Source organism: Corythoichthys intestinalis, chromosome 18, assembly GCF_030265065.1.
Source record: "Corythoichthys intestinalis isolate RoL2023-P3 chromosome 18, ASM3026506v1, whole genome shotgun sequence".
Classification (NCBI taxonomy): Eukaryota; Metazoa; Chordata; class Actinopteri; order Syngnathiformes; family Syngnathidae; genus Corythoichthys; species Corythoichthys intestinalis.
In genome coordinates, this window is record NC_080412.1 from 37,803,800 (window position 1) to 37,821,483 (window position 17,684).

At 39.0% G+C, this 17,684-nt stretch overlaps 1 protein-coding gene across 14 annotated transcripts in view; it reads left to right on the top strand.

The window, feature by feature from the left end:
* The window catches only part of nrxn2a (neurexin 2a), a 496,353-nt gene that overhangs the window by 104,984 nt on the left and 373,685 nt on the right, over nucleotides 1–17,684 (top strand). For 12 of the 14 annotated variants that reach the window (XM_057820438.1, XM_057820422.1, XM_057820428.1 and 9 more), the window contains exons 2-3: nucleotides 11,009–12,045; nucleotides 15,911–15,934. In XM_057820438.1, the coding sequence (XP_057676421.1) occupies nucleotides 11,343–12,045; nucleotides 15,911–15,934 (727 nt within the window). In that variant the 5' untranslated portion in view covers nucleotides 11,009–11,342. The remainder of the gene's footprint in view (nucleotides 1–11,008; nucleotides 12,046–15,910; nucleotides 15,935–17,684) is intronic. The other 2 variants (XM_057820426.1, XM_057820430.1) reach the window with 1 other exon arrangement.

A 17,684-nucleotide genomic window follows, 5' to 3' on the forward strand; every position in this document is an offset into this window, starting at 1 on the left:
CAAAAGTAATTGCGTTAGTAACTGTTACCTGAATGTAAGAGTAATTAGTTACTTGGCAAAGTAACTAGTGATAATTTTCATGATTTTTTTTTCCTTTAAAAAAAAAAAAAAAAAAAAACTGGTCACACAATGTGAAGTTTAAAGGGTTTTGGGGACAATTGGCCCTAGCCCAATTCTTTACCCTCTACTTAACTAGACACAAGGGTATTGCGATAACTAGATAGTAACCTTTGCTATGTGTGGAAGTCATTTAAAGTTGTGAATCAAACGTTTTAAAAGTTTTTAAAATTGCTCCCGTTATTGCATTAGTTCCCTTCTGTCTACTTTCACCATGTGTAAGTTTTAAAACTGTTTCATCATTTAAAGATAGATTTAGGACAAGATTTTGCCGATTTAGCAGCATTTTAGATTAAAAAAAAAAAAAAAAAAAGTTACTTAGGTTCGCTAGGAAGGATCTCTACATCGGAGCCTTCCTGAGAGGTCTACTGCTTTAAGATGGCGGCTGTTTACTAACGCATGTAGTCCTTAAAACATGTTGCCAATGCAGCAGTGTCTGTCATTTGCATCTAGTTCTATGATATCTGATATCGACCGTATTATGTGGGCGTAGTTTGTAGTCTATGGCTACAGTCAGGTATTATTGGAGCCACCTAGCATCGCGTTTGCAACGGCGTCTTCCCCACTCCTGCTCTGCTCTCTCATCTCCGTGAGTCCGTCTCTGACTTTTTTTTATTCAACCAACTTAGTAACGCATAGTAACGCACGCTTTTGTAACGGTAACGGCGTTGCCAAGATGAGAAAAGTAATTAGATTACTCATTACTGATAAAAATAATGCCGTTAGTAACGCCGTTATATTCTTACGCAGTTATTGACAACACTGGTTTTAACCAGTGTTGGGCACGTTACTTTAAAAAAACTAGTTCTAGTTACTCACTACTTCTTCCAAATAGTAACTGAGTTAGTAATGGAATTACTCTATGGTAAAAGTAACTAGTTACCAGGGAAAGTAATTATTTCCGTTATTTTAAAAAGAAGTTGTTGTATGTCAAAGAATTTGAAATTTTCTGAGCAGTATTCGAGTCAGTTGAATAGAGAAGAACAGACAGGTAGTTGTGTTATAGAAACTTGTAATATTTATTGCACCTCACCAGCAACAGATTTATCCTACACTTGAAGTGCAACAAAAATGAACAGTAAATAATATAATAAAATAACAATCAGCAATAAACAATATAAAATGAGTTTCAATCAATTAAATCTAACTCTCACAACCTGAGACAACTGGTCAAGTAGACATAGACATAGTCTACTGTACTTCAAGCATTTTGACTTGAAATAGTGTTTATATCTCCACCTCGTAAAGGACAAATTTTCCTCTAAATGCTCTGCCATCATATCCCTCTGCATCTGTTTTGCATGTGTGGTTTTTCCGCACACGCTGTTCCGCTTTGTGTATGAAAACACCGGCTCTGATTGGCTTACCATGACACATGACTCTAAACCTCAGCCAATCACAATTACTTCCATCGCATCTATCCAGGTGGTGCATTCAGGTAGCCTTGTCCTCCTACTCCTCCCGTCACCCTCAAAGCGTCTGCCGTCCTCAAGATGGAAGCAGCATTCTTGCTGCCTGACAGTGGGGGATGGGAACGAGGCTAGCATTCAGGTGTATCAAAAAGAGAAACGTTAGCAAGCTTTGGAAAGCATCGTCTAATTGAATGAGCAGGGACAAACAGCCTGGAGTCATAAGAAGTACGTGCTTTAATATTCTGATACAGAATTATCCGAGGCACCCTAAAGTGCACATGGCGCCAAGATTGTTTTGCTCACATGATGCGGGCGTGAGTTAAAGACACGGCCGGCCGGGAGCCGTACGTTTGTGTTAATGTTGAAGTTATATGTGCTATTAAAGAAACAGTGCCAGCACGTCCTGTGGGGTATATCTTTGCTAAGAAAAAGCACAAAACAAAACACGTGCACTATTCTCGAACCTGAACGCACCCCAAGTCTTGGATGACAAATAAACAGAGCAGAGTAGACTCGCTAGGGCTGGTAGTTTTTTCAATTTATTCAGAGTTAGTAACGCACCGCTTATGACCGTCAGTAACGGTAAAGGCGTTGTAACGGTGGAAAAAATAATTAGTGTGATTACCTCGTTACTGAAAAAAATAACACCGATATGTAATGGCGTTATTTATAATGGCGTTATTCCCAACACTGGTTTTAACCCCTTGTACTGACTCCATTTTAAAAGGAGTATTCATCCTAAACGATTTTATTAGCAATTTTATTTTAGATGCATATATGTATGTAAAATCACCGTTTCTTTAAGTAGTCACGTGAATAATGAGGTGGCCTGTGAAAACCAACATAAAACAAATCGACAAGGACTTTCCAGAGAGTACTTGGTGAGTCACTCTTTAATCAATCATGTGGTTTTAACAGCTGATTGGACTTTCTTAAACATATATAATCTATGTGACATGGTTAGTGTTGATTGGGATTGATAACAAAATCGTTAGATAATCTGCCAATGATTCCATGGTATTGAAACACTCCCTACACTTGTTGCTGCGACAGTGCAGTAAAGCTGCGTGTGCTAAATCTGTTGGCGCTCTGTGGGCCCCTGCTGGCTGGGGGCCCTAGGCAATTGCCTGGTTTGCCTAATGGGACGCGACGCCTCTGTTGATCGGATTACATGGACGTTGGAACACCAGTGGTTTTGTGTCGTGTTTTATTGATAAAACGTGTCATTTTAAACTTAAGTACATATGTGTGTTACAGCTTTACAAACTGTCAAAAGTGTAGGAAGCGAAAAGCTTCAAAAACCTCAATTGCCTTGTTTGCTGTCTGTCAAGCTGAACAACCTCATGTTCAGTAAGGACAGAACATATATTAAAGTCAAAAATAAAATACTGTAAGGTACAATGAGGTAGTGTTGATGGGACGAAAAACGTGGAGACAAAATGGCGAACGAGAGTCCGGCGTCGTAAAGTCGAAATCACGCAAATTGAGTACGCCTACCTGTACATGTTAAAAAAAAAAGCAAAGATGCAATTCTAAGGCCAACAAAGCGGACCCCCTGAATGCCTTGGCTGCACCTAGATATTCTGTTCATAAAAGTTATGCAGTATATCAACAGTTGATGTCGAGTCCTCGGCAAAAATGAAATATTTGGTGCAAGCTTTACTTATCTCTGAGAGACCTGTTGTGTTGCTATTTGACCAAGCCACAATTTATACTGTCTGTCTGTCACATTAACCTCTAACTTTCCACTGCTGCCAGTCTCCGACCTGTAGATGTATTAATAGTCTGCCATTGCTTAACTTAGTCCAGAGAGACAGCAAAGTGAGCTTAAGGGAATCTGCGTCCCACAAGGTACCCACAGGTTGCAGCACAACAGTTTGTGTTTGGCCGTGAAATATATGGCAGGAAAACACTCAGATGATATGAAGTTCTGCTCTGAGACCACCAATTTAGCTAACTTTCAAAATTGTCTGATATGCACGCATGATACATCATTGGACAGCTTAAAATCTCAATTTTCTGGGGGAAGAAAATTTTGAACGGGAGGGCATTTTATTTATTTATTTTTTTTAAACAGCAAAACTCTATCTGGAGGTGAGAGCGTGCGAGAGCAGAATTACAGACGCCATGACTTTAACGAGATATTATCGCGTACTTACCTTGTTTCGATCCAAAACCTCCATGTAGCATGTATCACTGAGTGTCAAGACACAGCTGTGAATGGCCACAGCTGGATTTTTGGAGGATTTTATGGGTGATACATGGTAATATAACAAGGGTCGCGATGCAGAAATCGCAGACATCAAGGAGTAGTCGAGATTTTCTTTTTCATATATTTACATTTAAAAAAATTTTTTTTTTTCCTTTTTCTTTGTTTTGATCGAATATTTATCTAACATTTCCGAGAAAATGCGACAGTAACAAAACAAAACAAAAAAAAATACAATTAAGTGATAGTTATGAGATAGATATCCGTGACTTTTTTACAGACACCATTTCTTTCATTGTGACGTAATTTGTTTAAAAGTTTGAAATATGCGAGTGAATAATTTTTCTATAGTAGTTTTGTTTTCTAAACGAAATATTGGACATCATTTAATGATTCAAAGCTAAAAATTACATTTTGAACAATAAATATAATTAATTACCTTTGTTTTATGGCTGGGTTGAAACTAAAGCAGTTGCGCGACGTCTGTAAACGGGGGTTTCTGAGGTAAAACGGACACATTGAAACTAGTTCGGGGGCTTAATGCGCCATGAATCTGCTATAGCAGCATATAAACATATTGTTCTATCAAACACAACAGTTGTTTTGGCTGAAAATACAGCAGTTTCTTTTAAAGAGGAGTGCAAGAGCAGAAACTGCTTTTTCAGTCTTGTCTGTGTTTTCCGCCGTATATTATTTTTTCCTGCCACCTTTTTGTAACGCAGCTGCAAAACTGCTCGGAAGCACAGGAACGTCTTCATTTCTTGATATTAGGAAACACTACAAATCTGTAAATAGTTCTCGCTGGCTTAGTTAGAAACTGTTATGTCAAACCATGTCGATCTGATATAGATAGCCAATTGGCAGAATTTCTAATGCAATGCGGAGAATCATATTAAATGTGTTCTGGAGCTTAGACCGCTCATCGGATCAGGTTGTTGTGCTTGGATATATGATCCTATTACAGTGAGTTCCCTTGAATCCAGAGGAAAATCGACATTTGCATGAAAGATTATTTTTGCTGTCCTCAAGATCGGCTCTTTATTAAATAAGCGACACGAACAGTATTTTAAGTGTTGACTACAGTTACCCCCACTATATTAATTAGCTAATAATAAAGAATACAGTATTGGCCCAAATATAAGACGGTGTTTTTTTGCATTGAAATAACACTGAAAAAGAGGGGGTCGTCTTATATTCACGGTCTAGACATTATACCCATTCACAATGCTAGATGGCGCCAGATATCATTGAAGCGATGTTTTGTCATGACAGATCTCAGCTACTCTCCCCATTCATGACGCTAGATGGCGCCAGATATCATTGAAGCGATGTTCTGTCATGACAGATCTCAGCTACTCTCAAGTTTAACCAGTTTGCATTATTTTATTGCAATGTTTTTCCTTATTCAGATTTGTTTCAAGAATACATTTACAGTTAGACTTCACTTTCATGGTTAATGCAGTTACTGCAAATTTGTTGTTTTATCACAATAGGTTGGTTTATTTACATTTCAAAAACCAGAAGCCATTCATTTACGAATGTGACTGCACTTTAGTTTACATATTTAAATGTTCAGATATTAAGATTTGAGTGAGGCAAAATAACGTGCTTTTTCTCTCAAATATATTGTTGTAATCATTTGTTTCGGATGTACTGTAATTTTCTGGATAAAAATTTATTTGGTGTTCAAAAAGTCTTTTTTCAAACTTGAGTCTTGAAAAAGAGGGGGTCGTCTTATAATCAGGGCCGTCTTATATTCGGGCCAATACGGTACTAAATATTTAGAAGACTTCAGTTCCAGAACAAATGTGAATAGGGCTCAGGTGCGATGAGCATAACCGGGATCCCCAGAGCATCGCCCCCTCGCTCCCCTCCTGTCAGACGGTGGGGGTGCTAGTGGACAATTATTCGCGGGCCTCTCCAGACAATAGTCCAGCGTGTGTGTGCAGGGTGCAGGTGTTTTTGCAGGTTGTCTGGAAGGGCCTGGCAGAAATATTTTAGCACTTAAAACTAGTGCTGCAAAGATTAATCGATTCACTCAAGTATTCGATTGGAAAAAAAGATTCGAATTAAAAATGTTGCTGCTTCGAGTATTCGTTTCATGAAAGTGGCGTTGTAATGGTTTGTTTTGAAAGTGCATTTAGCTTTAATGATTTGGATGGATACACTGCCTTCTAGTCTGCCTCATTTCACATGGCTTAATCCAGCTGCTCCCTGTCAAGACCAACATAAGCTAAGATTTTGTTTGAGTTAGTTTTTTTTAATGCATTTGTAATTTAGTTTATAGGTATATTAAGCCATTTCTTGTGGGAATATGTGAGTGAACCATTTGTTAAGAGCATTATAAAAAATAAAAATAAAAAAAAAGATAGCACTTTACAGCATTTAAGCTAGCGGACTTTTGCTATGTAAGTTAGCCAATTGTTCTTTTGTTGTACATAGATCCTCATTTATTTATTTATTTATTTATTTCAATACTGTTTGAGGCTCAGCTCAGGTATTTAAATTTTTTATGTTCCTTATCCGAGTACTCGATTATTTGAACTAACTAGTTCATCGATTAATCGACTACTAAAATAATCGATAGCTGAAGCCCTATCTAAAACACTATACAGTATAAAAGCTCAGCACATCATCTTGCCTTTCTGTTTGAACTTACCCACACCAACTTTCTCCCCACAAACTGGTCACACCCCTAGCAACCACCTAAAGGCCTGATTTATGCTTCTAAATAGCGGTGACGGCGGACCTACGCCGTTAAGGCAGACCCCATTTATGACCTACGCCGTAGCCTGACGTGCACCTCCAAAAAATAACTACGTATCACATCAACGCGCGAGATGTGAATGTCGAAGGACTGTGATTGGTCCGTTCAGAACGTTGTTTCCGGATCAGCGCAACAACAGCGCCGTTTTCAAACGATCGCAAACGTCTTCTATTTGGCCTACACAGTGTAGTTGTATTGTTTTAATAAACCATGTAATTTGCTATGATCCAGGGTTTTGAACAGGCGTAATACTGATTTTTGGCCCAAAGGTACACGTCTGATGTTGCTTACTGTGGTCCGCATTGTGCTCAGGGAGCTTGTGTGTCTGCTCAGACACATGAAAAATTAGAGGGAATTGTTGCTGCTGTATTTTCATTCTTGTAACAAGCAATGTAACTTGCTATGATCCAAGGTTTTGAACAGGTGTGAAACTAATGTGTGGACACAGCGTACACATCTGATGTTGCTCACAGTGATTCTCAGTTTGCTCAGGGGGCCTTCGTGTCTGCTCAGACACATGAAAAATTAGAGGGAACATTGCCCCCCCCCAGGAAGACATAAATATTTCGCGCCCCCCAAATCTCTCCCGCCACTGTAAATAGTATCATATGTCTATAAAATCCTTATAAGTGCACCTCTGCTTAACATTGTGTCCTTTTTTTCTATTAAAGTAACATAGATCTACTTACAATAAACTATAACTTTATTAACATTATTTTGCTTGTAACAAAAAAGACTTAAACTGCATCAATTTGCCCAAATTGAAATTGAAGGAAAAAAAAAAAAAAAATCGCGTCCAAACTGTAAAAATACACTTAACACTCAACGTACATTTTTTCAGCATTTGATACTGAATAATAAAATTTCATAAAATCAATAAATAATAATAAATTCAAATTGATTTGCAACATTATCAAACAATAAGACCGAAAAATAAAAAATGAATAGAAGAAAAACGACAGTGTCACTGGACAGAGGGACAGTTTTTAATTTTTGCTGCTTGCAGTATCAGCTCCTTTGCAATGGTGTGGTGTTATTTAGCACTGAGCATGCTACATAGTGCTTGCTGGTTTACTGATATAACACTGACATAGCGGGACGATTGTTGGCAATATTTGGCACGTTTTTGCTGAAAAACAATCAAGCGGCTTATCAATGAAATTAGGTTCTAATGTCTTTAAGCGACGTCTTAATTGATTTGGTTTCCCGCTGTCTGCTATAAACATTTTTAGACACAGTAAACAGAATGGTCTTTCCTCGTCTCCCACTGTATTAAAAGTCAAAGCCATATGGCCCGAAAACAGCGCATTCTCGGCGGGCGCGAGACATCCGGAGGTGAGCGTGGTCGTCGTGACGCTCCCAAGCCGAACATGGCGATTCTCAAGCGAACACGTAACAACCGGAGAAGACAGTGGGTCGCTGCGTGAGCCCGGCCCGAAAACGGTGCACAGCTTCTCATATCTCTTAGCTGTGTGCTCGTGTTTGGTTCAAAAATACTGCGCACACTCTGAAAATGAGGGCGCCACTGCCACCCATTGTGTGGATGTGCAAGTACACTTTGTTCCAGGACAGCAAAAAAGTATGTTCCCCGAGGTCACATGCACCACCCCCGGCATTGCTTTGCACGCCCCACTATTTGAGAAGTAGACGTTTCAAAGCAAATGTGCTTGTTGTGTATCTCGCAATATGCTGTACTGGTCCTTAAAAAAAATAGCATATTGTGATAAAGTTTATTATTTTCTGTAATTTACTGATAAACATTAGACTTTCATATATTTTAGATTCATTACACACAACTGAAGTAGTTCAAGCCTTTTATTGTTTTAATATTGATGATTTTGGCACAAAAGAAAATTGGAAAAAAAACCTTCAACCTTCAATTAATTATATCAGCTGTGCACTCAACACTTGGTTGTGAATCTTTTTGCAGAAATGACTACTTCAATGCGGCGTGGCATGGAGGCAATCGGCCTGTGGCACTGCTGAGGTGTTATGGAGGCCTAGGATGCTTTGATAGTGGCCTTAAGCACATCCGCAGTGTTGGGTCTGGTGTCTCTCAACTTCCTCTTCACAATATCCCACAGATTCTCTATGGGGTTCAGGTCAGGAGAGTTGGCACCCAATTGAACACAGTAATGCCATGGTCAGTAAACCATTTACCAGTGGTTTTTGCACTGTGAGTGGGTGCCAGGTCATGCTGAAAAATGAAATCTTCATCTCCATAAAGCTTTTCAGCAGATGGAAGCATGAAGTGCTCCAAAATCTCCTGATAGCTAGCTGCATTGACCCTCCCCTTGGTAAAACACAGTCGACCAACACCAGCAGCTGACATGGCACCCCAGACCATCACTGACTGTGGGTACTTGACACTGGACTTCAGGCATTTTGGCATTTTTCCTTCTTCCCAGTCTTCCTCCAAACTCTGGCACCGTGATTTCCGAATGACATGCAAATTTTGCTTTCATCTGAAAAAAGTACTTTGGACCACAGAGCAACAGCCCAGTGCTGCTTCTCTGTAGCCCAGGTCAGGCACTTCTGCCGCTGTTTCAGGTTCAAAAGTGGCTTGCCCTGAGGAATGCGGCACCTGTAGCCCATTTCCAGCACACACATGTGCACGGTGGCTCTGGATGTTTCTACTCCAGACTCAGTCCACCGTTTCTGCAGGTCCCCCAAGGTCTGGAATCAGCCCTTCTCCACAATCTTTCTCAGGGTGCAGTCACCCCTTCTGGTTGTGCAGCGTTTCCTGCCACACCTTTTCCTTCCCACAGACTTCCCACTGAGGTGCCTTGATACAGCACTCCGGGAACAGCCTATTCGCTCAGAAATTTATTTCTGTGTCTTAGCCTCTTGCCTGAGGATGTCATTGATGGCCTTCTGGACAGCAGTCAGGTCGGCAGTCTTGCCCATGATTGCGGTTTTGAGTAGAGATGTCCCAATTGATCGGCATCCCGATCGATCGGGTCCAATCATGTCATTTTCAAAGTATCGGAATCGGCAAAAAAATATCGGACATGCCTTTTTTTTTAATATATATATATTTTTTAAATGAATCGTTTTCTAATTGTATTTAATGTTACGGACATAATATGTTACACTCATCCAAATCTTTAGTTTAGGCTCAAGGTAGGGTTATCAAATTTATCCCGTTAACGGCGGTAATTAATTGTTTTTTTTAAATTGATCACGTTAAAATATATAACACAATTAATGCATGCGCTGGACGGCCCACTCACGCATTGTCGCGTTAAATCTGTAATGACGCCGTTTTACCTATATATAGAGCTAAAAGGGAGTGTAAAATGAGTAGTGAATTTTGGGAGCCTTTTTTTTAATTCGCTAAAGCCTTACAATCCCTCTCCCTACGATTAGAAGCATCGTGGGAAGCAATGTAGGGAAGAAAGGTAGTAATTTATCTTTTTCTTAACACCCTGTGTTATTTCCCAACGCAGAGAAGATATATCAATTGGTACCACTACGCACAGTCATGGGTGCACTTCCCATCATGCATTTGGGCAGAACAGATGGCTACAGTATCATTTACTGAAAGCTCAACAAATACGCTAGATGGCAATATTTAGTCACAATATACAAAGTCACATTTATCCTTTAAGAATTACTAGTCTTTCTATCCGTGGATCCCTCTCACAGAAAGAATGTGTTAATAATGTAAATTCCATCTTGAGGATTTATTGTCATAATAAACAAATACAGTACTTATGTACTGTATGTTGAATGTATATATTCGTCCGAGTTTTATTCATTTTTTTTCTTAATGCAAAATGTATATGATCGGGAAAAATTATCAGGAATGATTGGAATTTAATCGGGAGCAAAAAAAAAAAGCAATCGGATCGGGAAATATCGGGATCGGCAGATACTCAAGCTAAAACGATCGGGATCGGATCGGGAGCAAAAAAACATGATCGGAACAACCCTAGTTTTGAGTAATGAACCAGGCTGGGAGTTTTTAAAAGCCTCATGAATCTTTTGCAGGGGTTTTGAGTTAATTTGTTGATTCATGTGATTAGGTCATTAGCTTCTTTAGAGTACCTTTTCATGATATGCTAATTGTTTGAGATAGGGATTTTTGTTTTTTCTTGTCTTTTTTGCCAAAATCATCAATATTAAAACAATAAAAGGCTTGAACTACTTCAGTTATGTGTAATGAATCTAAAATATATGAAAGTCTAATGTTTATCAGTACATTAAAGAAAATAATGAACTTGATCACAATATGCACATTTTTTTAGAAGGACTAGTATTTGTTTATTCCATGTTGTTTCATTTTATCCCAGTTTTTGCTGTGGACTGTGCTTTAATGACTTTTACAAGTGATTAACGCATAATCAATCCCGCGCAATTGATTAATATATTATGCCTATCCGAGTATGAGTCTGAATGAACTTGATTGATTCAGAAGAGATTTTATTTTGACGTGTTTTCCACATGATTCCCAGTAATAATTAGGATTAATCATTTTCCCATTTCCTCCTTTTGTTCTAGAATGTTGTGTGGCTGAAAAGGCAGCGCACGCCACCTAGGCTCTTTGCCTAGTTGACGCTTGAAGAATTGACTGGGGCCGTGCTGGATGGAGGCCAAGACACTGGATGGCGAAGACGAGGAAGCCCACATTCTCGGGAATCGCTTGTGATGTCTCTTGTCTTTCTGTCACGTTTGGAAGGATGGCCAAAAGAATCCGAATAGACACTCAAGGCTAGAGAAACACTGCAAAAATTGCTTTTTTTTGCCTTTAAGAGCCTCCAGTAGACACTAAGCTATTCTATCTCCCTCTTGTTGTTTTGGATGCATATGCATTAGTTGCTTGACTCTAAGCATCATGGCCAGGTGTCACAACAAAGCCTCTTGGTTATTGTTTTTAGTTCATTTGGTGCTAACAGGAAGAGCGTTGGAATATGAAGGCATTCCAGGTCAGTGGACACGTTACGGACAATGGGACGCCAAGACGACGGCTGAGCTCAGCTTCATCCTGAAGACAAACATCAGCAAAGCTCTGGTGCTCTACTTAGACGACGGCGGAGACTGCGACTTTCTGGAGCTGCTCGTATCCGACGGGAGACTCCAGTTACGCTTCGCCATCCACTGCGCCGAGCCGGCTTCACTACACACGGAGACTCGGATCGATGACCTCCGCTGGCACCGAGTCGTACTCTCGCGGAACTACCGGGAGACCAAGCTGCTTGTGGACAATGAAGAGAAGGCGGCCGAAGTCAAGTCTAAGAGGAAAGAGATGGTGGTGGCCAGCGACCTCTACGTGGGCGGGATCTCGCCCGACGTGCGTCTCTCCGCTCTGACGTCCAGCACCGCCAAGTACGAGCCACCGTTCCGTGGCCTCATCGCCAATCTGAAAGTGGGCGAAGCTCTGCCGGTGCTCTTGGACGGCCAATCGGTCCACAGCGACATGGACTACATCTGTTCCACGCACTCACCCTGTAATAACGGAGGCCTGTGTTCCGTCAGCCAGGGGGAGGTCCTTTGTAACTGCATCAACACCAGCTACGTGGGAAGCTACTGCCACGACGGTGAGGCAAATCCCACGTTTTTTGCAAAGCTTTATATTGCACCTCGGTGACTAATTGACAAAGCCTGACAAAATTAATTGAAGTCAAATACATAGGAGCGGTTGGAAAACAGTTATCTTTTTAGAGTAACTTTTATTATGAAAGCAGCTTGATGTCATTTGTTTACCCTGGCACTATTACAAAACACTAGAGAGGGAATTAAGAGAACTAGACTGATTTCACTTCATCCTATCTACTGAAAATACCCAATAGAAGAAAAGCTCATATTTAATCACGTTTGTTTATAATATAATTTTGCCACAAATCAAACTAAACAAAATGGATCCCAACAGGCAGTGAATCTAAATGTTCCTTAATGCAATAAATGGAAAACATTACTGCATTTTAAAAATAATATTAATTACATGGTACTAGGCCTGTCAAACGATTAAAATTTTTAATCGAGTTAATCTTAAAAATTGTAATTAATCGCAATTCAAACCATCTATAAAATATGCCATATTTTTCTGTAAATTATTGTTGGAATGAAAAGATAAGAAAGATATATACATTCAACATACTGTACATAAGAACTGTATTTGTTTATTATAAGAATAAAGCAACAAGATGGCATTATTAACATTCTGTTAAAGCGATCCATGGATAAAAAAGACTTGTAGTTCTTAAAAGATAAATGTTAGTACAAGTTATAGAATTTTTAGATTAAAACCCCTCTTAATGTTTTCGTTTTAATACAATTTTTAATATTTTCAATCAAAAAATAACTAGTAGCTCGCCATTGTTGATGTCAATAATTACACAATGCTCATTGTGCTGAAACCCATAAAATCAGTCGCACGCAAGCGCCAGCAGAGGGCGACAAAACACCAAAACATACAAGTAACAAGTGGACATGACACTGTGCTGTCATTTTAATCTGTTTAAGCGGGGCATGTGCGTTAAATGCATCAAATTTTTTAACGTGATTAATTAAAAAACTTAATTACCGCCCGTTAACACGATAATTTTGACAGCCCTACATGGCACGTAATGATAAAATGCATCACAGTATAATAAAATGGGATTAATTTTTTATTACAGTGATCCCTCGCTCAGTCCATCGCAGATTTTTTTTTCAATTAAAAAAATAATAATAAATGCAAGATTTTATAGAGATGTCCCATCCGATCACGTACAGCCTCTCACTCTCCCTCCTAAAGCTTTTCTTTCTCACCAGGCAGCTTGTTAAGGTAAACGATGAGTGACAAGGGAGCTGCTTTGAAATTCCCAGAGAAGCTTGAAAGCACTACATTTCAAAGGCGCCGACTCGTTTAACTTCCTAAACATATGTTGTAGTGTGCTATGGCAACTCGTTGTGTTGTGTTGTGTGCTGTTCTAAGCAGCATGAGCTGATTTGAGAGGACTCACTCAATGAAGCATTTAAAAGAATTATACTTTGGGGGAAAAAAAGGGAAATATCATGTCTTATATGTATCCCTTTCCAATCCTAAATCTGAAAATACATTGAACACACCCCAAAAAAAAAAAAAAAAAAAAAAAAAAGCTACACAGCTACGGATTTACCCTAGATTATTGCTTGGGGAAGGCTTTGCATTGTCATTTCAATTTTTACAGCTCTTAAAATGCCAACACTGTTCCTGTTTTTAATTTGAGAGAGCGAAAACGAAAGTGGTATTTTGTATGTTGCAAAATTTATTTGAGGGGTGTGTGGCAAAATAGATTTTGGCATGTGGCATTTTTTTTTTGGTATGTGGCAAAATTGATTTTGCCCTGTGGCATTTTTTTTTTTTTTTTTTTTTTGCCATGTAGCAAAATTGATTTTGTCATATGGCATTTTTGGGGGTATGTGCCAAAACTGATTTTGCCATGCGGCATTTTTTTTGCTATGTGGCTTTTTTTGGTATGTGGCGAAATGGATGAATGTAAATGCGCTGTAATGGTAAATGTATGGTCAAAAATCACAGCCATACATGTTTGTCTGCCATTTAATATGAATGGAAAATTTGGACGTGCATAGCAAAAATGCCATATATGGCAAAAAAAATGACACATACCAAAATCCATTTTGCCACACACCAAAAAAATGCCACATGGCAAAATCAATTTTGCCACATGGCAAAAAAAATCTGCATGCCAAAATCCATTTTGCCACATGGGAAAATCCATTTTGCCCCCCCCCCCCCAAAAAAAAATGCCACATACCAAAATTCATTTTGCCACATACCAAAAAAATGCCACATGGCAAAATCAATTTTGCCACATGGCAAAAAAATACTACATGGCAAAATCAATTTTGCCTGATGGCAAAAAAATGCCGCATGCCAAAATCCATTTTGCCACATTGCAAAATCAATTTGCCACATGGCAAAAAAATGCCATATTCCCAAATCCATTTTGCCACATACCAAAAAAAATGCCACATGCCAAAATCAATTTTGCCACATGGCAAAAAAAATGCCACATGCCAAAATAAATTATGCCACATGGCAAAAAAAAATGCAACATGCCAAAATCCATTTTGCCACACACCAAAATTCATTTTGCCACACACCAAAAAAATGCCACATGGCAAAAAATTCCATATGCCAAAATCCATTGTCACATGGCAAAATCAATGTTACCACATGGCAAAAAATACTAAATGGCAAAATCAATTTTGCCACATGGCAAAAAAAAATGCCACATACCAAGAAAAACGCCACATGGCAAAAATGCCACATGCCAAAATCCATTTTGCCACATGGGAAAATAAATTTTGCCACATGGCAAAAATAAAATGCCACATTGAAAAATCAATTATGCCACATGGCAAAAAAAAAAAAGCCAAATACCAAAATTCATTTTGCCACATAGCAAAAAAATGCCACATGGCTAAATCAATTTTGCCACATGGCAAAAAAATACTACATGGCAAAATCAATTTTGCCACATGGCAAAAAAATGCCACATGCCAAAATCAATTTTGCCACATACCAAATACCACTTTTCGTTCTCGGCCCTGCTGCAGATTAAATGCTTTAGGGGAAAATGTGAATGTGTTTTTACTTTTTACTCAAATTACAAACTTCACTTGTGAAATGGTCAATTTGGTTATTTTGATTACAGTAGTCTCTAATGTGATATGGATACATACCTATACCTATAAAATGATTTTTAAGTTTATTACATAGTGTTTAACAAGTCGTACCCAGATTTTTTCCTTCCATTGGATGGTGTGATATTTGAACTATACCTGATGTGATCATTCAAATTGTTAGAATAATAATCCGTAAAACGTGGCGTCCGGGTGAAAATCGATGATGGATGAAAATGATAGGGTTTTAAATTTTAAAAAGTACGTATATTTTTGTATTTTTTAAGGGCTAAAAAGAAACACGATAATCCAGAAATACAATGGCATTGCCCAAAGAAAAAAATATATACCGGTATACGTTATATATCCGGCAACACTTCCGGAAGAAGTGGTTAACAGTACAGTACTGTAACATGTTTGGAGCTTTTATTCAAATTAGGGAAAAAAAACTGTATCGGATCGGAACTCAGAATCGGCAGATTCTCAAAATCAGGTAACTTGGATTCAGACTCATTTGCAAAAATTTTTGCTATTGTGACATCCTTAATCTAAATAATCCTGCTATTTATATCATACAGTTTGTTTGCTTCACTCTCACTAGTGTAAACCTGCGAACATAGTGTGCCAAAACACAAGTAAACAGTTCAATTAGACATGGATTTGTTTCTAAAATATTAACCCTACAGAAAAAAATATAATAGCAGCTGTGTTGGTTTAAAATTGAAGCTGTTTGGTATTTACTTTCTTAACCCTGAAAAAATAAACATGTCTGTTTTTTTTTTCCTATTACAGCAGGTGTCCAAAAAGAAGTAGAAGGTAAGCCACTCACATTTTATAACAAGCATAAATGTAATAGTTGGTAGTCTTTGCAAAGGCTTTTGCTCCAGCTTCAGTGTAATTAGAGTGTTATTTTTCCGTTTGGACTGCAGTTCTGACATCCAGCACATTAGGCAGCAAGGACAAATTTTGTATATATAGATTTCATTGCATATATTATCACAACAGTCAAGGTGAATTGTTAGGTCTGTCAAGCCCGTGGGCGTCGCAACAACACGCTGAGCGTTTGCATACTGCGTCAAAGAAAAAGTTGTTTGCGCGTTAGTATGCATCACCTTTTTCCACTTCTTAGCAACAACTTGTTTGCTCGACTCAAATGACATTTTAGCTCTCCGCTTGACTCTACCGAGCCTGCAGAAATCAACTGACTGATTTCTGGGGACATTCATCAATTTGTTCTGTTATTTTGCACAGTGTGACTTCCCGTAGATGACGCGTTTTCTCTAAAAGGAAGCCACTTTGTCATTACTGGCTCATTATCCCGCTACATGTTAGCATTTGCAACCGGACAGGTTTGTTTTCTAAATATGATGAGCACACAGAATGCTACGTACGATACGAAGTGCAAGGAGAAGATTTATTTGCTCGCTTGTGAGACTTATGCATCATGTCAGCAAAGTGGCCGTCGTGGTGAAGTGGCGGCCAACACACTCTGGGGAGCTGCACTGAACCACAGCATGCTATCAATCACTGTTATGTAGCAAACTATGCACACCTGCTCTCCAGAATTCATGAAAAAAAAAGAAACACTATAAAACATCTACAGTGGGGCAAATAAGTATTTAGTCAACCACCAATTGTGCAAGTTTTCCCACTTGAAAATATTAGAGAGGTCTGTAATTGTCAACATGGGTAAACCTCAACCATGAGAGACAGAATGTGGGAAAAAAACACAGAAAATCACATTGTTTGATTTTTAAAGATTTTATTTCCAAATTAGAGTGGAAAATAAGTATTTGTTCACCTACAAACAAGCAAGATTTCTGGCTGTCAAAGAGGTCTAACTTCTTCTAACGAAGCTCCACTCGTTACCTGTATTAATGGCACCTGTTTTAACTCATTATTGGTATAAAAGACACCTGTCCACAAACTCAGTCAGTCACACTCCAAACTCCACTATGGCCAAGACCAAAGAGCTGTCGAAGGACACCAGAGACAAAATTGTAGACCTGCACCAGGCTGGGAAGACTGAATCTGCAATAGGTAAAATGGTGGAAAATAAATATTTGGTCAATACCACAAGTTCATCTCAATACTTTGTTATGTACCCTTCGTTGGCAATAACGGAGGCCAAACGTTTTCTGTAACTCTTCACTTGGTGTAAAGAAATCAATTGTGGGAGCAATTATTAGAAAATGAAAGACATACAAGACCACTGATAATCTCCCTCGATCTGGGGCTCCATGCAAGATCTCACTCCGTGGTGTCAAAATGATAACAAGCATGGTAAGCAAAATCCCAGAACCACACGTGGGGGACCTAGTGAATGACCTACAGAGAGCTGGGACCACAGTAACAAATGCGACAATCAGTAACACAATGCGCCGCCAGGGACTCAAATCCTGCACTGCCAGACGTGTCCCCCTGCTGAAGAAAGTACACGTCCAAGCCCGTCTGCGGTTCGCTAGAGAGCATTTGGATGATCCAGAAGAGGACTGGGAGAATGTGTTATGGTCAGATGAAACCAAAATAGAACTTTTTGGTAGATACACAGGTTCTCGTGTTTGGA